The sequence below is a fragment of the Salvelinus alpinus genome, chromosome 7 (genome assembly GCF_045679555.1).
Source record: "Salvelinus alpinus chromosome 7, SLU_Salpinus.1, whole genome shotgun sequence".
NCBI classification, from domain to species: Eukaryota; Metazoa; Chordata; class Actinopteri; order Salmoniformes; family Salmonidae; genus Salvelinus; species Salvelinus alpinus.
In genome coordinates this window covers 4,664,706-4,687,214 of record NC_092092.1, presented here as the reverse complement: position 1 = coordinate 4,687,214, position 22,509 = coordinate 4,664,706, and the positions used below count along the sequence as shown (strand labels likewise).

Below are 22,509 nucleotides of genomic sequence, written 5' to 3'. Positions count from 1 at the left end.
ACTTCTTGTCATGCAAACAAACAAGGAGTTGACATGATGACAAATCCTGATCTGGGACCAGACTTCTTGGACTGAGGAACTGAGTGATGACAAATCCAGATCTGGGACCAGACTTCTTGGACTGAGGAACAGAGTGATTACAAACCAGATCTGGGACCAGACTTCTTGGACTGAGGAACAGAGTGATTACAAATCCAGATCTGGGACCAGACTTCTTGGACTGAGGAACTGAGTGATTACAAACCAGATCTGGGACCAGACTTCTTGGACTGAGGAACAGAGTGATGACAAATCCTGATCTGGGACCAGACTTCTTGGACTGAGGAACAGAGTGATTACAAACCAGATCTGGGACCAGACTTCTTGGACTGAGGAACAGAGTGATTACAAACCAGATCTGGGACCAGACTTCTTGGACTGAGGAACAGAGTGATTACAAACCAGATCTGGGACCAGACTTCTTGGACTGAGGAACAGGGTGATACAGTTCTTTTTTAAGACAACTTGACTACTTTCTGTGACTTGATTCACTTTCTGTGACTTGATTCACTTTCTGTGACTCGTAATGAAAATCAATAAGCTGTCCAGTGTCTGCTCTCAAACCTTCAAGCATTTGGTTGTAATTCCACATTTATAAATCCCAATAATGCATAGATCTGTGAAAGGTGAAAGAAATGTCAACATCTTTGTAGAGATCTCCCCCACACAGGTTACCACAGTACTGTTCCACTTGGAGATGGCCTCCTGTCCTCTGTGAGGAGTTTATATTAATGTGTTACAGTCTGGCCTCCTGTCCTGTCCTCTCTGTCAGGAGTGTATATTGATGTGTTATAGTCTGGCCTCCTGTCCTCTCTGTCAGGAGTCTATATTGATGTGTTATAGTCTGGCCTCCTGTCCTGTCCTCTGTCAGGAGTGTATATTGATGTGTTATAGTCTGGCCTCCTGTCCTCTCTGTCAGGAGTCTATATTGATGTGTTATAGTCTGGCCTCCTGTCCTGTCCTCTGTCAGGAGTGTATATTGACGTGTTATAGTCTGGCCTCCTGTCCTCTGTGAGGAGTCTATATTGATGTGTTATAGTCTGGCCTCCTGTCCTCTCTGTGAGGAGTGTATATTGACGTGTTATAGTCTGGCCTCCTGTCCTCTCTGTGAGGAGTGTATATTGACGTGTTATAGTCTGGCCTCCTGTCCTCTGTGAGGAGTCTATATTGATGTGTTATAGTCTGGCCTCCTGTCCTCTCTGTCAGGAGTTTATATTGATGTGTTACAGTCTGGCCTCCTGTCCTCTCTGTCAGGAGTCTATATTGATGTGTTATACTCTGGCCTCCTGTCCTCTCTGTCAGGAGTCTATATTGATGTGTTATACTCTGGCCTCCTGTCCTCTCTGTCAGGAGTTTATATTAATGTGTTACAGTCTGGCCTCCTGTCCTGTCCTCTCTGTCAGGAGTGTATATTGATGTGTTATAGTCTGGCCTCCTGTCCTCTCTGTCAGGAGTCTATATTGATGTGTTATAGTCTGGCCTCCTGTCCTGTCCTCTGTCAGGAGTGTATATTGATGTGTTATAGTCTGGCCTCCTGTCCTCTCTGTCAGGAGTCTATATTGATGTGTTATAGTCTGGCCTCCTGTCCTGTCCTCTGTCAGGAGTGTATATTGACGTGTTATAGTCTGGCCTCCTGTCCTCTGTGAGGAGTCTATATTGATGTGTTATAGTCTGGCCTCCTGTCCTCTCTGTGAGGAGTGTATATTGACGTGTTATAGTCTGGCCTCCTGTCCTCTCTGTGAGGAGTGTATATTGACGTGTTATAGTCTGGCCTCCTGTCCTCTGTGAGGAGTCTATATTGATGTGTTATAGTCTGGCCTCCTGTCCTCTCTGTCAGGAGTTTATATTGATGTGTTACAGTCTGGCCTCCTGTCCTCTCTGTCAGGAGTCTATATTGATGTGTTATACTCTGGCCTCCTGTCCTCTCTGTCAGGAGTCTATATTGATGTGTTATACTCTGGCCTCCTGTCCTCTCTGTCAGGAGGTTATATTGATGTGTTAGTCTGGCCTCCTGTCCTGTCCTCTATGTCATGAGGTTATATTGATGTGTTATAGTCTGGCGTCCTGTCCTCTACTTCAGGAGTCTATATTGATGTGTTATAGTCTGGCCTCCTGTCCTCTCTACTTCAGGAGTCTATATTGATGTGTTATAGTCTGGCCTCCTGTCCTCTCTACTTCAGGAGTCTATATTGATGTGTTATAGTCTGGCCTCCTGTCCTGTCCTCTATGTCATGAGGTTATATTGATGTGTTATAGTCTGGCCTCCTGTCCTCTCTACTTCAGGAGTCTATATTGATGTGTTATAGTCTGGCCTCCTGTCCTCTCTACTTCAGGAGTCTATATTGATGTGTTATAGTCTGGCCTCCTGTCCTCTACTTCAGGAGTCTATATTGATGTGTTATAGTCTGGCCTCCTGTCCTCTCTACTTCAGGAGTCTATATTGATGTGTTATAGTCTGTCCTCCTGTCCTCTACTTCAGGAGTCTATATTGATGTGTTAGTCTGGCCTCCTGTAGGTTGAAGTAAAGATCATGTGTCAAATGTAATAAATATATTGGAAATGTTACTCACCAGTGTTCTCATCAAAGCTCCCAGGTGGATGGAGACTCGTCAGAGCCCGTTAGGGGGAGGGAGACTCGTCAGAGCCCGTCAGGGGGAGGGAGACTCGTCAGAGCCCGTCAGGGGGAGGGAGACTCGTCAGAGCCCGTCAGGGGGAGGGAGACTCGTCAGAGCCCGTCAGGGGGAGGGAGACTCGTCAGAGCCCGTCAGGGGGAGGGACAGGTGGTGGGCTGGCTGACCTTGCAGTACAGTTACTTTATTTAGACGTGAGTGTGTGTGTGTCTGTCCAAGCCTGACCAAAATATTTATGTTCAGCACCTGCCTCAATTAAAGGGATAGAGAGCAAAATACACATGCTTAGTTGTGTGTGTGTGTGTGTCATTTTGCTGCATGCCCTGGACTCTGACCGGTCTGACAAGGAAAGCAAGAGAGTCTCATCTACCCAGTCTGTCTCCTGGAAGTGTGTGATTCTGCCCAGGCCTGTGGTTAATTAAAGAGATCCTTCAGACTTCATTATAGGTGAAGAGGGGAGCCTGACAGATTAATGCACTGTGTCACTTCACTGAGAAAGGACAGCGAGATGAGAAGCGTGCACACAGTCAGTCTACGCTTCTCCCTCGTCATTAGGCAACGCTTTCCCCCTCTCCTGTCTGTCTTCTGTCACTCTACACAGCCATAACTATAGAGTTTTTAAACTAGTTCATGCATGGTATTGACTTCTCTCCAACGGGGGCTGTTTTCTGGTCGGCCTCCTGAAGGTACTTATGATAATCCATAGAAAACCAGCCAGCCAGCCACACACAAGCCGATGTGAGTTTGTTATTCAACAGGAGCCACTGACTGAAAGAAAAGGCTGTTGGCCTTCCCTTGGTGGCTGCTCTGCATCCGTCTGGTGACTTCATTTGAAGTCCATAGTCATGTCTCCTACACACAGGTGGCTGTGTGACTCCCCCTCAGTACAGTTTCCTCACGGACTGTTTGGCAGTGAGGCCGGCCCGGTGTGTGAGTAGAACGGCCGGCCCGGTGTGTGAGTAGAACGGCCGGCCCGGTGTGTGAGTAGAACGGCCGGCCCGGTGTGTGAGTAGAACGGCCGGCCCGGTGTGTGAGTAGAACGGCCGGCCCGGTGTGTGAGTAGAACGGCCGGCCCGGTGTGTGAGTAGAACGGCCGGCCCGGTGTGTGAGTAGAACGGCCGGCCCGGTGTGTGAGTAGAACGGCCGGCCCGGTGTGTGAGTAGAACGGCCGGCCCGGTGTGTGAGTAGAACGGCCGGCCCGGTGTGTGAGTAGAACGGCCGGCCCGGTGTGTGAGTAGAACGGCCGGCCCGGTGTGTGAGTAGAACGGCCGGCCCGGTGTGTGAGTAGAACGGCCGGCCCGGTGTGTGAGTAGAACGGCCGGCCCGGTGTGTGAGTAGAACGGCCGGCCCGGTGTGTGAGTAGAACGGCCGGCCCGGTGTGTGAGTAGAACGGCCGGCCCGGTGTGTGAGTAGAACGGCCGGCCCGGTGTGTGAGTAGAACGGCCGGCCCGGTGTGTGAGTAGAACGGCCGGCCCGGTGTGTGAGTAGAACGGCCGGCCCGGTGTGTGTGTAGAACGGCCGGCCCGGTGTGTGAGTAGAACGGCCGGCCCGGTGTGTGTGTAGAACGGCCGGCCCGGTGTGTGAGTAGAACGGCCGGCCCGGTGTGTGTGTAGAACGGCCGGCCCGGTGTGTGTGTAGAACGGCCGGCCCGGTGTGTGTGTAGAACGGCCGGCCCGGTGTGTGAGTAGAACGGCCGGCCCGGTGTGTGAGTAGAACGGCCGGCCCGGTGTGTGTGTAGAACGGCCGGCCCGGTGTGTGTGTAGAACGGCCGGCCCGGTGTGTGTGTAGAACGGCCGGCCCGGTGTGTGTGTGTAGAACGGCCGGCCCGGTGTGTGTGTAGAACGGCCGGCCCGGTGTGTGTGTAGAACGGCCGGCCCGGTGTGTGTGTAGAACGGCCGGCCCGGTGTGTGTGTAGAACGGCCGGCCCGGTGTGTGTGTAGAACGGCCGGCCCGGTGTGTGAGTAGAACGGCCGGCCCGGTGTGTGAGTAGAACGGCCGGCCCGGTGTGTGTGTAGAACGGCCGGCCCAGAGATGGAAATGCAGTCACGCTGTAGTCATGCTGTCGCTCGCTACTTTTTAAAATGTCTTCCACAGATCAAAACCATTTATTCTTATCGCCGTCCTCTTCTGAGGGACAGGAACCTGAAATGCCATTAAATACATATTTAGCAGGGAGTTCTGGACAAGCGGCATGGATTTGTCGACCATTGATTCGAGGCTGACTTTTGAGTTGATGATCCGACCAAAGGTGAATGGGGGGTGTGACCGAATGTAATGTGAATGTCAGTACTATAGGGCAGCTTTACACACACGCGCGCGCACACACAGAGGCACAGACACACACACAGGCACAGACACACACACACACAGGCACAGATGCGTGCACACACAGACACAATAGGTCAGCATTAATCAGACTCGTATGTGAAATATGGACGTTAAAAATCCCTTCCATTAGTCACTGTTTGACATGGATGGTTCTGTGTGTGTGTGTGTGAATAAATACACTTTTTTGAAAACTTTTTTTTGTAGAGGAGGAACTATCCAGAATACTACCATGAAATAGTGTTTCCATAATGATTCATATTCACCCGATCCTTCAACCTTTCCTCGGGAAAGGCATCACATTGCAAGGTAGTTTGCCACTGAGCAGCAGAGGAAACCTATCTCTTCAAATTGTTTTTGTCACATGCGCCCCGAATACAACAGGTACCTTACCGTAAAATGCTTGTTGTATGAAGAGGAGAGGGTTGAGGAGAGCAACGTCACTTTATATTAATGTGGGAGAGGGTTGAGGAGAGCAACGTCACTTTATATTAATGTGGGAGAGGGTTGAGGAGAGCAACGTCACTTTATATTAATGTGGAGGAGAGTTGAGGAGAGCAACGTCACTTTATATTAATGTGGAAGAGGGTTGAGGAGAGCAACGTCACTTTATATTAATGTGGGAGAGGGTTGAGGAGAGCAACGTCACTTTATATTAATGTGGAGGAGAGTTGAGGAGAGCAACGTCACTTTATATTAATGTGGAGGAGAGTTGAGGAGAGCAACGTCACTTTATATTAATGTGGGAGAGGGTTGAGGAGAGCAACGTCACTTTATATTAATGTGGGAGAGGGTTGAGGAGAGCAACGTCACTTTATATTAATGTGGAGGAGAGTTGAGGAGAGCAACGTCACTTTATATTAATGTGGGAGAGGGTTGAGGAGAGCAACGTCACTTTATATTAATGTGGGAGAGGGTTGAGGAGAGCAACGTCACTTTATATTAATGTGGGAGAGGGTTGAGGAGAGCAACGTCACTTTATATTAATGTGGAGGAGGGTTGAGGAGAGCAACGTCACTTTATATTAATGTGGGAGAGGGTTGAGGAGAGCAACGTCACTTTATATTAATGTGGAGGAGGGTTGAGGAGAGCAACGTCACTTTATATTAATGTGGGAGAGGGTTGAGGAGAGCAACGTCACTTTATATTAATGTGGGAGAGGGTTGAGGAGAGCAACGTCACTTTATATTAATGTGGGAGAGGGTTGAGGAGAGCAACGTCACTTTATATTAATGTGGAGGAGAGTTGAGGAGAGCAACGTCACTTTATATTAATGTGGGAGAGGGTTGAGGAGAGCAACGTCACTTTATATTAATGTGGGAGAGGGTTGAGGAGAGCAACGTCACTTTATATTAATGTGGGAGAGGGTTGAGGAGAGCAACGTCACTTTATATTAATGTGGAAGAGGGTTGAGGAGAGCAACGTCACTTTATATTAATGTGGAGGAGGGTTGAGGAGAGCAACGTCACTTTATATTAATGTGGAGGAGGGTTGAGGAGAGCAACGTCACTTTATATTAATGTGGAGGAGGGTTGAGGAGAGCAACGTCACTTTATATTAATGTGGAGGAGGGTTGAGGAGAGCAACGTCACTTTATATTAATGTGGAGGAGGGTTGAGGAGAGCAACGTCACTTTATATTAATGTGGGAGAGGGTTGAGGAGAGCAACGTCACTTTATATTAATGTGGGAGAGGGTTGAGGAGAGCAACGTCACTTTATATTAATGTGGGAGAGGGTTGAGGAGAGCAACGTCACTTTATATTAATGTGGAGGAGGGTTGAGGAGAGCAACGTCACTTTATATTAATGTGGAAGAGGGTTGAGGAGAGCAACGTCACTTTATATTAATGTGGAAGAGGGTTGAGGAGAGCAACGTCACTTTATATTAATGTGGGAGAGGGTTGAGGAGAGCAACGTCACTTTATATTAATGTGGGAGAGGGTTGAGGAGAGCAACGTCACTTTATATTAATGTGGAGGAGGGTTGAGGAGAGCAACCTCACTTTATATTAATGTGGAGGAGAGTTGAGGAGAGCAACGTCACTTTATATTAATGTGGAGGAGGGTTGAGGAGAGCAACGTCACTTTATATTAATGTGGAAGAGGGTTGAGGAGAGCAACGTCACTTTATATTAATGTGGAAGAGGGTTGAGGAGAGCAACGTCACTTTATATTAATGTGGAGGAGGGTTGAGGAGAGCAACGTCACTTTATATTAATGTGGAAGAGGGTTGAGGAGAGCAACGTCACTTTATATTAATGTGGAAGAGGGTTGAGGAGAGCAACGTCACTTTATATTAATGTGGAGGAGGGTTGAGGAGAGCAATGTCACTTTATATTAATGTGGGAGAGGGTTGAGGAGAGCAACGTCACTTTATATTAATGTGGGAGAGGGTTGAGGAGAGCAACGTCACTTTATATTAATGTGGAGGAGGGTTGAGGAGAGCAACGTCACTTTATATTAATGTGGGAGAGGGTTGAGGAGAGCAACGTCACTTTATATTAATGTGGAGGAGGGTTGAGGAGAGCAACGTCACTTTATATTAATGTGGGAGAGGGTTGAGGAGAGCAACGTCACTTTATATTAATGTGGGAGAGGGTTGAGGAGAGCAACGTCACTTTATATTAATGTGGAGGAGAGTTGAGGAGAGCAACGTCACTTTATATTAATGTGGGAGAGGGTTGAGGAGAGCAACGTCACTTTATATTAATGTGGAAGAGGGTTGAGGAGAGCAACGTCACTTTATATTAATGTGGGAGAGGGTTGAGGAGAGCAACGTCACTTTATATTAATGTGGAAGAGGGTTGAGGAGAGCAACGTCACTTTATATTAATGTGGGAGAGGGTTGAGGAGAGCAACGTCACTTTATATTAATGTGGGAGAGGGTTGAGGAGAGCAACGTCACTTTATATTAATGTGGAGGAGAGTTGAGGAGAGCAATGTCACTTTATATTAATGTGGGAGAGGGTTGAGGAGAGCAACGTCACTTTATATTAATGTGGAGGAGAGTTGAGGAGAGCAACGTCACTTTATATTAATGTGGGAGAGGGTTGAGGAGAGCAACGTCACTTTATATTAATGTGGAAGAGGGTTGAGGAGAGCAACGTCACTTTATATTAATGTGGGAGAGGGTTGAGGAGAGCAACGTCACTTTATATTAATGTGGAAGAGGGTTGAGGAGAGCAACGTCACTTTATATTAATGTGGGAGAGGGTTGAGGAGAGCAACGTCACTTTATATTAATGTGGGAGAGGGTTGAGGAGAGCAACGTCACTTTATATTAATGTGGAGGAGAGTTGAGGAGAGCAATGTCACTTTATATTAATGTGGGAGAGGGTTGAGGAGAGCAACGTCACTTTATATTAATGTGGAGGAGGGAGACGTGGCTTTGTGTTGGTGTGGAGGAGGGAGACGTGGCTTTGTGTTGGTGTGGAGGAGGGAGACGTGGCTTTGTGTTGGTGTGGAGGAGGGAGACGTGGCTTTGTGTTGGTGTGGAGGAGGGAGACGTGGCTTTGTGTTGGTGTGGAAGAGGGAGACGTGGCTTTGTGTTGGAGTGGAAGAGGGAGACGTGGCTTTGTGTTGGAGTGGAAGAGGGAGACGTGGCTTTGTGTTGGAGTGGAAGAGGGAGACGTGGCTTTGTGTTGATGTGGAAGAGGGAGACGTGGCTTTGTGTTGGAGTGGAAGAGGGAGACGTGGCTTTGTGTTGGAGTGGAAGAGGGAGACGTGGCTTTGTGTTGATGTGGAGGTTTAGAGGAACAAAATGACACATTCACTTACAGGTAGTGGTTCTCAACGGGTTACTGGAAGTACCCCCCTCATGTAAATGATCACTAGATCATGTTCTTAGGAGTCTTCCCATGTAGCCCCTGTGGATAAGCCAGGAACCCCCAGGGTTAGTCGTTCCCCAGGTTGAGAACCACTGACCTACAGTATGCTGTGTCTCTGTGGATATCTATTGTCTCCCCAGGTTGAGAACCACTGACCTACAGTATGCTGTGTCTCTGTGGATATCTATTGTCTCCCCAGGTGGAGAACCACTGACCTACAGTATGCTGTGTCTCTGTGGATATCTATTGTCTCCCCAGGTGGAGAACCACTGACCTACAGTATGCTGTGTCTCTGTGGAGATCTATTGTCTCCCCAGGTTGAGAACCACTGACCTACAGTATGCTGTGTCTCTGTGGAGATCTATTGTCTCCCCAGGTTGAGAACCACTGACCTACAGTATGCTGTGTCTCTGTGGAGATCTATTGTCTCCCCAGGTGGAGAACCACTGACCTACAGTATGCTGTGTCTCTGTGGATCTCTATTGTCTCCCCAGGTTGAGAACCACTGACCTACAGTATGCTGTGTCTCTGTGGATCTCTATTGTCTCCCCAGGTGGAGAACCACTGACCTACAGTATGCTGTGTCTCTGTGGATCTCTATTGTCTCCCCAGGTTGAGAACCACTGACCTACAGTATGCTGCGTTCCTGTGGAGATCTATTGTCTCCCCAGGTGGAGAACCACTGACCTACAGTCTCTGTGGAGATATATTGTTTTAAAGGACAAGTTCACCCATTTTCTAATGTTATATTGTTTTTGTGCATCTCTGATTTGATGTTCTAGTGATTCCCTGTGCCATTTAGTGGTTAGAGCGTTGGGCCAGTAAACCTAAAGGTTGCTGGATCGAATCCCCGAGCTGACAAGGTAAAGATTTGCCCTCCGCACCTCTCTGATTCATAAGGGTTGGGTTAAATGAGGAAGACACATTTCAGTTGAATACATTCAGTGGTACACCTGACTAGGTACCCCCGTTTCCCATTTTTATGTACTCATGTGTATCAGAGTTATTGGCGTTCAAGCAGGCAGTAATTTGTCCGGTATGACGTAGCGTTGTGGTGATAACTTCCAGTGTAGAGAGAGAGACTTTAACAGGAATATGACTCTTAGGACGTTTCAGATCTATCATACATGTCAGACTTCAAAACTGGCTGATGTCATAACTCGGGAGGTTGTCTTCTCTCCATTGAGCCGTTGATCATAGTTTTTGTTGTTGTTGATATTCCTACCTCCTAGAAATGTTTTAATTTGATAAATTCTCCTATTTTTCTGCCTCTTCAGTCCAGGGTGCATTGTGCCGTTGTGAATGTGAGACTCTGCAGGTTGAACAGGGTGAGATTGTAGACTCCTAAATTGATAGCTGTAAAATCGTCTAAAACAGAAACAGAAACATCGTCTCTGTCAGAAACAGACTCCATGAGGGTGGTATGAGGGCCCGACGTCCACAGGTGGGGGTTGTGCTCACAGCCCAACACCGTGCAGGACGTTTGGCATTTGCCAGAGAACACCAAGATTGGCAAATTCGCCACTGGCGCCCTGTGCTCTTCACAGATGAAAGCAGGTTCACACTGAGCACATGTGACAGACGTGACAGAGTCTGGAGACACCGTGGAGAACGTTCTGCTGCCTGCAACATCCTTCAGCATGACCGGTTTGGCGGTGGGTCAGTCATGGTGTGGGGTGGCATTTCTTTGTGGGGCCGCACAGCCCTCCATGTGCTCGCCAGAGGTAGCCTGACTGCCATTAGGTACCGAGATGAGATCCTCAGACCCCTTGTAAGACCATATGCTGACACATGCACATTTGTGGCCTGCTGGAGGTCATTTTGCAGGGCTGTGGCAGTGCACCTCCTTGCACAAAGGCGGAGGTAGCGGTCCTGCTGCTGGGTTGTTGCCCTCCTCGCATTGATGTGCCATCCTGGATGAACTGCACTACCTGAGCCACTTGTGTGGGTTGTAGACTCCGTCTCATGCTACCACTAGAGTGAAAGCACCGCCAGCATTCAAAAGTGACCAAAACATCAGCCAGGAAGCATAGGAACTGAGAAGTGGTGTGTGGTCACCACCTGCAGAATCACTCCTTTATTGGGGCTGTCTTGCTAATTGCCTATAATTTCCACCTTTTGTCTATTCCATTTGCACAACAGCATGTGAAATGTATTGTCAATCAGTGTTGCTTCCTAAGTGGACAGTTTGATTTCACAGAAGTGTGATTGACTTGGAGTTACATTGTGTTGTTTAAGTGTTCCCTTTATTTTTTTGAGCAGTGTATATAATATACACCGCGTGTACAAAACATAGCCTCATAGCTAAGGGTCTGAATACTTATATAATTAAGGTATTTCAGTTTTTTTTATATATATACACATTTGCAAAAATGTCAACCTGTTTTTGGTTTGTCATTATCGGTTATTGTGTATAGATTGACTTAAATTATTATTTTTTTAAATCAATTTTAGAATAAGGCTGTAATGTAACATGTTGAAAAAGTGAAGGGGTCTGAATACTTTCCGAATGACCTGTACATTCTCAATGTGTCTTTTGGTACGAGCCAATATCGCACCTTGTTCTAAAACTACTGCTAAATGTGAAAAATCCATATTGCTGGTCGGTACTAGTGCACTATATAGGGAATAGGGCTCTGGTCTAAAGTAGTGCACTATATAGGGCTCTGGTCTAAAGTAGTGCACTATATAGGGAATAGGGCTCTGGTCTAAAGTAGTGCACTATATAGGGCTCTGGTCTAAAGTAGTGCACTATATAGGGAATAGGGCTCTGGTCTAAAGTAGTGCACTATATAGGGCTCTGGTCTAGTAGTGCACTATATAGGGAATAGGGCTCTGGTCTAAAGTAGTGCACTATATAGGGCTCTGGTCTAAAGTAGTGCACTATATAGGGAATAGGGCTCTGGTCTAAAGTAGTGCACTATATAGGGCTCTGGTCTAAAGTAGTGCACTATATAGGGCTCTGGTCTAAAGTAGTGCACTATATAGGGAATAGGGCTCTGGTCTAAAGTAGTGCACTATATAGGGAATAGGGCTCTGGTCTAAAGTAGTGCACTATATAGGGAATAGGGCTCTGGTCTAAAGTAGTGCACTATATAGGGAATAGGGCTCTGGTCTAAAGTAGTGCACTATATAGGGAATAGGGCTCTGGTCTAAAGTAGTGCACTATATAGGGAATAGGGCTCTGGTCTAAAGTAGTGCACTATATAGGGAATAGGGCTCTGGTCTAAAGTAGTGCACTATATAGGGAATAGGGCTCTGGTCTAAAGTAGTGCACTATATAGGGAATAGGGCTCTGGTCTAAAGTAGTGCACTATATAGGGAATAGGGCTCTGGTCTAAAGTAGTGCACTATATAGGGAATAGGGCTCTGGTCTAAAGTAGTGCACTATATAGGGAATAGGGCTCTGGTCTAAAGTAGTGCACTATATAGGGAATAGGGCTCTGGTCTATAGTAGTGCACTATATAGGGAATAGGGCTCTGGTCTATAGTAGTGCACTATATAGGGAATAGGGCTCTGGTCTATAGTAGTGCACTATATAGGGAATAGGGCTCTGGTCTATAGTAGTGCACTATATAGGGAATAGGGCTCTGGTCTAAAGTAGTGCACTATATAGGGAATAGGGCTCTGGTCTAAAGTAGTGCACTATATAGGGAATAGGGCTCTGGTCTAAAGTAGTGCACTATATAGGGAATAGGGCTCTGGTCTAAAGTAGTGCACTATATAGGGAATAGGGCTCTGGTCTAAAGTAGTGCACTATATAGGGAATAGGGCTCAGGTCTAAAGTAGTGCACTATATAGGGAATAGGGCTCTGGTCTAAAGTAGTGCACTATATAGGGAATAGGGCTCTGGTCTATAGTAGTGCACTATATAGGGAATAGGGCTCTGGTCTAAAGTAGTGCACTATATAGGGAATAGGGCTCTGGTCTAAAGTAGTGCACTATATAGGGAATAGGGCTCTGGTCTAAAGTAGTGCACTATATAGGGAATAGGGCTCTGGTCTAAAGTAGTGCACTATATAGGGAATACGGCTCAGGTCTAAAGTAGTGCACTATATAGGGAATAGGGTGCCATTTGGGATGCAGCCCTTGGATTGGGTTCTCCCATTAGGAGATCGACTTACTGGCAGACTTAATAACATTGGCCTTGGGATCTGATTGCAGGAAGGCAGGACGCTGGTGGGTCGACACGAGGCGCCGTCCAATCAGGATATCGGTGAGTCAGGAGGAGGAAGGCATATCTGCTGTAGGCTTCATGTGAATTTTGTATGTTATTCTGGAGACTTTTAGGCACTCATCTCCCTTTTGTCCTTTTTGAATTGGACTACTCATTATGTGATCAAGATAAGTCATTCTGAGCCTCACCTTGCTCCAACTGACCCCCTTAAACTGACCGTTTCTGTCTCCACATCTGCTCGCTTCCCTCCCGTTCTCCATGGTGCTGGTTTGCAGGAGGAACACCGTCTTTGAACTCTGACCTCTAACCCTGACTCCCAGTCATTTCTAGATGGGATATAGCTTTTTGTCGAATTGCATTGTAGCTAACCCTTGTCCTAACCTTAACCTACTCCTGCTACTTGCTACGTTAATTCTTCTAACCTGCTGCTTAAGCTCTAACCTGCTACGAAAAGTACATTTTTGACAAAAGCTGTATCTCTTCTAGACAAACCCTGTCTCCCACCATGCAGTGCTCCATGGTGCTGGTCTGCAGTGTCCACGATAATCAGACCGCATGCCTTTGGGTGGGAGACAGGGTTTGGCCCTTTGGGACAACACCTTCCATTGTCAGAGCGGTCACTCGACTATCTTGTCAATATAATTGAACATCTTTGTCTGCAGGAGGAGCACTGTCTGTTTGAACTCTGACCCCTAACCCTGTCTCTCACCATGCAGTGATCCATGATGCTGGTCTGCAGGAAGAACACTGTGTGTTTGAGAACTGTGATGGAGTTGTGAAGCTGATCCCCCAGACGGGGGCGCTGTGCTCTGTTAACGGACTGGAGATGACCCGGCCCTGCCAGCTCACACAGGGTAATGATCCAGGTGTGGGTAATGATCCGTGTGAGTGTGTTAGGAGACTCTGCAGGATAATGAGTCTGTGTGGACTTGGAAGACATGCTAAACCTCTAGTAGCTGCTCCACCCACGGAGACGTCGTCCACCCACGGAGACGTCGTCCACCCACGGCGACGTCGTCCACCCACGGAGACGTCGTCCACCCACGGCGACGTCGTCCACCCACGGAGAGCTCATCCACCCCCTTCTTCCTTTAAGACTAGACTACACAACCTTTCTCTGCTCTGAACTTTCAGGCAACTTGACAAAATAAAACTGAAAAGTTTTTCCTCAATTCTCACTCCTTTGCCGAGGTTAAGTGAATGCATTGCCATGAAGTACTCAATCTCTCTGACATGATTGGCTTTTGTCCAGACTCCGGCTGGCTGGTTTTTACCTGAGGTAATGGGCTACAACAACTCTGCAATGCTTTGTAAAGCTACGGCATAGAGGCTGATATCAGGGCTTATATAGCTATCGGCCTCACACTCAGATAAACCACACCGAGAGATTTTCTCCAGGTCTCCTATCTCGTTCTCTCTCTTCTACCTCTCTCTCCTTCTTTCTCTGCAGCAAACACTAATCTTGCTTCTATTCATGGCTTTTGATGAGTGACAAAGCACCTGAGAGGACGGTGAGTGATGGATCTCAGCTGCAACAGGAGCAGGAATTACTATCAAATGTCCTGTAGAAAATGGCCTGAGACGCAGCCTCTTCAGGAGGGGGGGGGGGGTGTTGGTTCTGACGCAGCCTCTTCGGGAGGGGGGGATGTTGGTTCTGACGCAGCCTCTTCAGGAGGGGGGGGATGTTGGTTCAGATGCAGCCTCTTCAGGAGGGGGGGGATGTTGGTTCAGACGCAGCCTCTTCAGGAGGGGGGGATGTTGGTTCAGACGCAGCCTCTTCAGTAGGGTGGGATGTTGGTTCAGACGCAGCCTCTTCAGTAGGGGGGGATGTTGGTTCAGACGCAGCCTCTTCAGTAGGGGGGGATGTTGGTTCAGACGCAGCCTCTTCAGTAGGGGGGGATGTTGGTTCAGACGCAGCCTCTTCGGGAGGGGGGGGGATGTTGGTTCTGACGCAGCCTCTTCGGGAGGGGGGGATGTTGGTTCTGACGCAGCCTCTTCAGTAGGGGGGGATGTTGGTTCAGACGCAGCCTCTTCAGGAGGGGGGGATGTTGGTTCAGACGCAGCCTCTTCAGGAGGGGGGGATGTTGGTTCAGACGCAGCCTCTTCAGGAGGGGGGGATGTTGGTTCAGACGCAGCCTCTTCAGGAGGGGGGGGGGTGTTGGTTCTGACGCAGCCTCTTCAGGAGGGGGGGGATGTTGGTTCAGACGCAGCCTCTTCAGGAGGGGGGATGTTGGTTCAGACGCAGCCTCTTCAGGAGGGGGGGATGTTGGTTCAGACGCAGCCTCTTCAGGAGGGGGGATGTTGGTTCAGACGCAGCCTCTTCTGGAGGGGGGGATGTTGGTTCTGACGCAGCCTCTTCGGGAGGGGGGGGGGGATGTTGGTTCAGACGCAGCCTCTTCGGGAGGGGGGGATGTTGGTTCTGACGCAGCCTTTTCGGGAGGGGGGGGGATGTTGGTTCAATGGCCGTAAAGGAGTAGTGGCAGGTATCTTTGATGTGATACTCTATTGCTCTCTCTTTCTCTAGCGTTTTTTTCATCTCTCAGAGCCAGGTCGGGTTGGAGTAAGCCAGGCTATAAAGCGGGAGAAGCTCCCAGGCAGGCAGCCCAGGCCTGGCAGAGCTAACTGAATAATGGGGTCTTCTACGGGGGGCTAAAGTTGGCTCTCTTCAGCTCTCTGCCTGCTTGGCTGGTTCTATTCCCAATGCTATGTAAAGGCTAATCCTGGTCTCCACTTCAGACCCTGCTCTGCTATCACCACCATCTGCCAATTAAATGGAGAGGCCTGGAGCTTTGTCTGTGGCTTTGTCCAGGGCCTGTAGCCCTCCAAATGTTTAGTAAGAGAAATGGCATCTGGCCTGTGGAGGGGATGAGCGGGGATGGGAGGAGAGGAGAGGAGAGTGGTTCACAGCCGCTCAAGAGTGCTAATGGTAACCCTGAATTACTCTGAGGTAGCCAGCAGAGAAGAGGTGAAGAGGCAGCACTTTAATCTTAACAACATTTGGGAGAGATGTGTTTTGTGCTACTAGAACTGAACACACTTTCATCAACAACGAATGCTTTTAATAGGCTGCTCCAATTAGCAAGCATCCACTGCCACAGCACTCTCAGGGCTGGTTTCCCAGACTCAGATCAAGTCGTGGACTATAAAGCTATTTCAATGGAGATTCTCTTTGGTCCTGGACTAGGTTTGGTCCTGGACTAGGTTTGGTCCTGGACTAGGTTTGGTCCTGGACTAGGTTTGGTCTGTGTCCATGAAACTGATACTCGGTGTATTACTTTTTTTCACTGCATAACGGCTGTTCCGTTCACATTGAGCAAGTTTCCATAACATGTTTGTCTGTCTGGTTTCAGGTGCTGTCATCCAGCTCGGGAGAGGGACTATGTTCCGTTTCATCCATCCTAAAGAGACTGCCCAGCTCAGAGAGCAACGCAAGGTGAGCCACAGCTCAACCACTCTCTCTGACCCCCAGACCACAGCTCAACCACTCTCTGTAACCCCCAGACCACAGCTCAACCACTCTCTCTGTAACCCCCAGACCACAGCTCAACCACTCTCTCTGTAACCCCCAGACCACAGCTCAACCACTCTCTCTGTAACCCCCAGACCACAGCTCAACCACTCTCTGTAACCCCCAGACCACAGCTCAACCACTCTCTGTAACCCCCAGACCACAGCTCAACCACTCTCTCTGTAACCCCCAGACCACAGCTCAACCACTCTCTCTGTAACCCCCAGACCACAGCTCAACCACTCTCTCTGTAACCCCCAGCCCACAGCTCAACCACTCTCCCTGTAACCCCCAGACCACAGCTCAACCACTCTCCCTGTAACCCCCAGACCACAGCTCAACCACTCTCTCTGTAACCCCCAGACCACAGCTCAACCACTCTCTCTCTGACCCCCAGACCACAGCTCAACCACTCTCTCTCTGACCCCCAGACCACAGCTCAACCACTCTCTCTCTGACCCCCAGACCACAGCTCAACCACTCTCTCTGTAACCCCCAGACCACAGCTCAACCACTCTCTCTGTAACCCCCAGACCACAGCTCAACCACTCTCTCTGTAACCCCCAGACCACAGCTCAACCACTCTCTCTGTAACCCCCAGACCACAGCTCAACCACTCTCTCTGTAACCCCCAGACCACAGCTCAACCACTCTCCCTGTAACCCCCAGACCACAGCTCAACCACTCTCTCTGTAACCCCCAGACCACAGCTCAACCACTCTCTCTGTAACCCCCAGACCACAGCTCAACCACTCTCTCTCTGTAACCCCCAGACCACAGCTCAACCACTCTCTCTCTGTAACCCCCAGACCACAGCTCAACCACTCTCTCTCTGTAACCCCCAGACCACAGCTCAACCACTCTCTCTCTGTAACCCCCAGACCACAGCTCAACCACTCTCTCTCTGTAACCCCCAGACCACAGCTCAACCACTCTCTCTCTGTAACCCCCAGACCACAGCTCAACCACTCTCTCTCTGTAACCCCCAGACCACAGCTCAACCACTCTCTCTCTGTAACCCCCAGACCACAGCTCAACCACTCTCTCTCTGTAACCCCCAGACCACAGCTCAACCACTCTCTCTCTGTAACCCCCAGACCACAGCTCAACCACTCTCTCTCTGTAACCCCCAGACCACAGCTCAACCACTCTCTCTCTGTAACCCCCAGACCACAGCTCAACCACTCTCTCTCTGTAACCCCCAGACCACAGCTCAACCACTCTCTCTCTGTAACCCCCAGACCACAGCTCAACCACTCTCTCTCTGTAACCCCCAGACCACAGCTCAACCACTCTCTCTCTGTAACCCCCAGACCACAGCTCAACCACTCTCTCTCTGTAACCCCCAGACCACAGCTCAACCACTCTCTCTCTGTAACCCCCAGACCACAGCTCAACCACTCTCTCTCTGTAACCCCCAGACCACAGCTCAACCACTCTCTCTCTGTAACCCCCAGACCACAGCTCAACCACTCTCTCTCTGTAACCCCCAGACCACAGCTCAACCACTCTCTCTCTGTAACCCCCAGACCACAGCTCAACCACTCTCTCTCTGTAAACCCCAGACCACAGCTCAACCACTCTCTCTCTGTAAACCCCAGACCACAGCTCAACCACTCTCTCTCTGTAAACCCCAGACCACAGCTCAACCACTCTTATTCTCTTAGGGTCAGTTTCCTGGACACACACTAAGCCTTTCAATTTACATTGAGAATGATCTTTAGTCCAGGACTAGTTTTTAATAAAGTGTTTCTGGGAAACCAGCCCTTTCAACACAACCGACTCTTACTCCCGAACAAGAGAACACTCCAGCACACAGAACGTAACAAACCTTTCCCTACTTTTCCTCCTATAGATCACTTCGCTTGTGATTTTGCTGCTCAAGTTTACTTTATCTAACTCCTGTACAGCTTAGTTTGTGTAAATTTTTAAAGTCAATTTGCAAATTTTTACCTCGGAGTCATAATTATTACTGTGCCGTCGGTTAAAGTCTTCCTGCCAAACCAGAAACACACAGATGGCTCTCTTCAAAGAAATGCATTTTCCCTCTTCCACTTCCTCCGAGCCGTCTCCTTCTACATGACCTGTGTACACACACACACACACACACACACACACACACACACACACAAAGCCATTCTTCATAGCGCGTTATCAACAACTATTTATTTCTGTCTATTAATGAGTCCTGTAATCCTCTCAGAATGGTATTTAGACCGGATCATTATGGGATTATCATATGACATCATAAAGGAAGTCATATGCTTAAGACAAATGTACTGTTATAACCTGCGTTATAACCTGCGTTATAACCTGCAGGCTTCCAGTGAAGTGTTACCCAACTGTGTCCTTGGGTAATAGTCTCAACTCCAGGCTCTGTAATGGTAGCAATCTATTCTTTCCAATCACGTAGGTCGTGTCCTAAATGACACTCTTTTTCTCTTCACAGTTCACTTCTTTTGACCAGGGCCCATAGGGCACTATAAAGGGCATAGGGTACCATTTTTGGGACCCGTACATTTTACAGAGGCGGATTCAGTAGCTAATGGAACACATCAAGGCTGTTAAGTCCTTTTATTTTAAAATATATTTTTTACGGTGTATTTAATGTGTGTATGAATTGCATTCCAAATGGTACCTGGTCTAAAGTAGTGCACTATAAAGGGAATAGGGTCTCTGGTCAACAGTAGTGCACTAGACCAGAGCCCTATTCCCTTTATAGTGCACTACTGTTGACCAGAGCCCTATTCCCTTTATAAAGTAGTGCACTATATAGGGAATAGGGCTCTGGTCTATAGTAGTGCACTATATAGGGAATAGTGTGCCATTTGGGAAGAATGGCTGATGTTAAAGCTCGACTTTGGGCAGAAACAGAAAAAATGACGTATTTTTAAAACTGTGTAACTGGTCAACACATACTGGAGCAGTTACTGGCTAGCTTGGCTAACCAACTAGCTACGTCGGTCGTGGTGCGCAGGACCAGAATGACCCAACCACCTAAAAGCACACCATACATTTCTGTTTTGAATATTGAGAAAAAGGGTGGAGATGGAACAAGTCTACCTTTAACCAGAAAAGGTACTCAAACTACTGATTCAGCTGAAATAAAATATATAGATCAATATTTGGCTGCAAGAGTTTCTAGCAACAATTTTAGCACTCACATATTTTAATTTGTAATTGTGAACATGTTTTTGACTTTATTTGAAATTGGGTAAGAAAAATTAAAAAATATATATTTTTGGGCGACATTTTGACTTGACTACATTTTCATTAGGACTTTTTTTAAATGTTTCAATAAAATGAGGTTAAAGTTTGTCACGTGCACAAAATACAGCAAGTGTAAACTGTACAGTCAAATGCTTACCCTCCAGATTTTCCTCAACAGAATACTTGTCGTGTATCAATGGAGAAATGTTAAGAGCTCACAGGTAATGAAATATGTTCAGTCAGTTAGAATTGCCCGCTTTGGAAAGACTACAAGCGTGTTTGATCGGGAACAGCGTGTTTGATCGGGAACAGCGTGTTTGATCGGGAACAGCGTGTTTGATCGGGAACAGCGTGTTTGATCGGGAACAGCGTGTTTGATCGGGAACAGCGTGTTTGATCGGGAACAGCGTGTTTGATCGGGAACAGCGTGTTTGATCGGGAACAGCGTGTTCGATGACCTCATCCATATGTATCCTAGTGCATAAAGTCCATTGTGCATAAAGACCATTGGTGGGATCACTGATGTTCGCCATGCCTAGTTTTCTGTTCGCAAAATGGGTGTGTGTATGTAATAGTGTGTATATTATGTTTCCCCCCCCCCCCAGAGTGGACTTCTCTCCAGCCTGTCCGTGACGGACCTCTCCGAGCCTACAGAGAACCTGTCCGTGACGGACCTCTCCGAGCCTACAGAGAACCTGTCCGTGACGGACCTCTCCGAGCCTACAGAGAACCTGTCCGTGACGGACCTCTCCGAGCCCACAGAGAACCTGTCCGTGACGGACCTCTCCGAGCCTACAGAGAACCTGTCCGAGGCAATGCTTTTCCATCCCAGGTCAGTTTTTACGAGGAAATCACCAATAAGTTCGTGCACCTGTCGGGTCCAAGTGTGGCAAATGACACCATTCTCCAGACAGTCTTTTGTAACTGTAAGATTAATAAGAGCTGCAGTAGCAGTCGAACGTTTGGACACACCTCATTCCAGGGTTTTTCTTAATTTTTTTTACTGTTTTCTACATTGTAGAATAATAGTGAAGACATCAACTATGAATTAACACATATGGAATCATGTAGTAACCAAAGTGTTAATCAAATCAATCAAATGTATTTATAAAACCCTTCTTACATCAGCTGGTGTCACAAAGTGCTGTGCAGAAACCCAGCCTCAAACCACCAAACAGCAACCAATGCAGGTGTAGAAGCACGGTGGCTAGGAAAAACTCCCCAGAAAAGCCAGGACTTAGGAAGAAACCTGGAGAGGAACCAGGCTATGAGGGGTGGCCAGTCCTCTTCTGGCTGTGCCGGGTGGAGATTATAACAGAACATGGCCAAGATGTTCATAGATGGTCGGCAGGTAGCCTAGTGGTTAGAGCATTGGGCCAGTAACCGAAAGGTTGCTAGATAGATTTTTAACTTGTCGGCTCAGGGATTCGGTCGTTCTTTCCCTCAACAAGGCAGTTAACCCACTGTTCCTAGGCCGTCATTGTAAATACGAATTAGTTCTTAACTGACTTGCCTAGTTAAATAGAGGTAAAACAGAAGAAAAAAGAAGGGTATAATAATCAACATCACAGTGGTTGTAGAGGGTCCAACAGGTCAGCATCTCAGGAGTAAATGTCAGTTGGCTTTTCATAGCCGATCATTCAGAGTTAGAGACAGCAGGTGCGGTAGAGGGAGAGAGTTGAAAACAGCAGGTCTGGGACAGGTAGCACGTCCGGTGAACAGGTCAGGGTTCCATAGCCGCAGGCAGAACAATTAACTGGAGCAGCCGCATGTCCAGGTGGACTGGGGACAGCAAGGAGTCATCAGGCCAGGTAGTCCTGAGGCATGGTCCTAGGGCTCAGGTCCTCAGAGAGAAAATGAAAGAGAGAAAGAGAGAGAGAATTAGAGAGAGCATACTTAAATTCACACAGGACACCGGATAAGACAGGAGAAATACTCCACATATAACAGACTGACCCTAGCCCCCCCGACACACAAACTATTGCAGCATAAATACTGGAGGCTGAGACAGGAGGGGTCGGGAGACACAAACAGGCAGGATATAACCCCAACAATTCAAAATATATTTGGCATTCTTCAAAGCAGCCACCCTTTGCCTTGATGACTGCTTTGCACACTCCTGGCATTCTCTCACCCAGCTTTTCTTTTTAAACCAGTTCTATCATTTGAAATATTAGTCTATCAAGAGCCACCGTCAATAATACACATTCATTTATATATGTCATTTTAGTCTTCGTTTTCCTTCAGTTTGTAGCCTATATTTTCCATTTAATTCCGTTGACCTTTCCTTCCTCTGTCAGGTCTGTGTAGTTGTGCCTGAGAGTCGCTAGCAGTAGTGGATCATACTAGACTAACGTTGTACAATAATTTGGGACATGTAGCTTTATTATAGAATGATTATGGAACTCCAACCACACGTAGCTGTTTAAACCTGGAGCCTGGTGTGCAGTTCACCATGACTGGACCGTTGTCCGTTAGTGAGGAGTACGTTTGTTTTATATCGACTATTGAATGCTTGTCTCACCTTCAAATATGACAACTTTCAGGATGAATCAAAACGACTTTTATTCATCCATATATTTTGTGTGTAAAGGCTCTCCAAACCTGTTTTTATGATTTCATAAATACTTTCCTAATCCTAAATAATATACAAGATCAGAATATTTTTTAAATATCCCAGTTGGTGCTGAAATAGAGATGAAGATGGATTTATTTAATTCATCCCTAATTATTCTGAACCCGGTCTCTCCATATATTCTAGTCTGTGGACACAATTCTAACTAAAAGGTACAC

At 47.7% G+C, this 22,509-nt stretch overlaps 1 protein-coding gene across 2 annotated transcripts in view; it reads left to right on the top strand.

The window, feature by feature from the left end:
• Positions 1–22,509, top strand: part of LOC139580331 (uncharacterized) — a 65,086-nt gene that overhangs the window by 25,507 nt on the left and 17,070 nt on the right. For both annotated transcript variants that reach the window (XM_071408886.1, XM_071408887.1), the window contains exons 15-18: positions 12,986–13,037; positions 13,715–13,852; positions 16,349–16,431; positions 20,322–20,548. In XM_071408886.1, the coding sequence (XP_071264987.1) occupies positions 12,986–13,037; positions 13,715–13,852; positions 16,349–16,431; positions 20,322–20,548 (500 nt within the window). The remainder of the gene's footprint in view (positions 1–12,985; positions 13,038–13,714; positions 13,853–16,348; positions 16,432–20,321; positions 20,549–22,509) is intronic.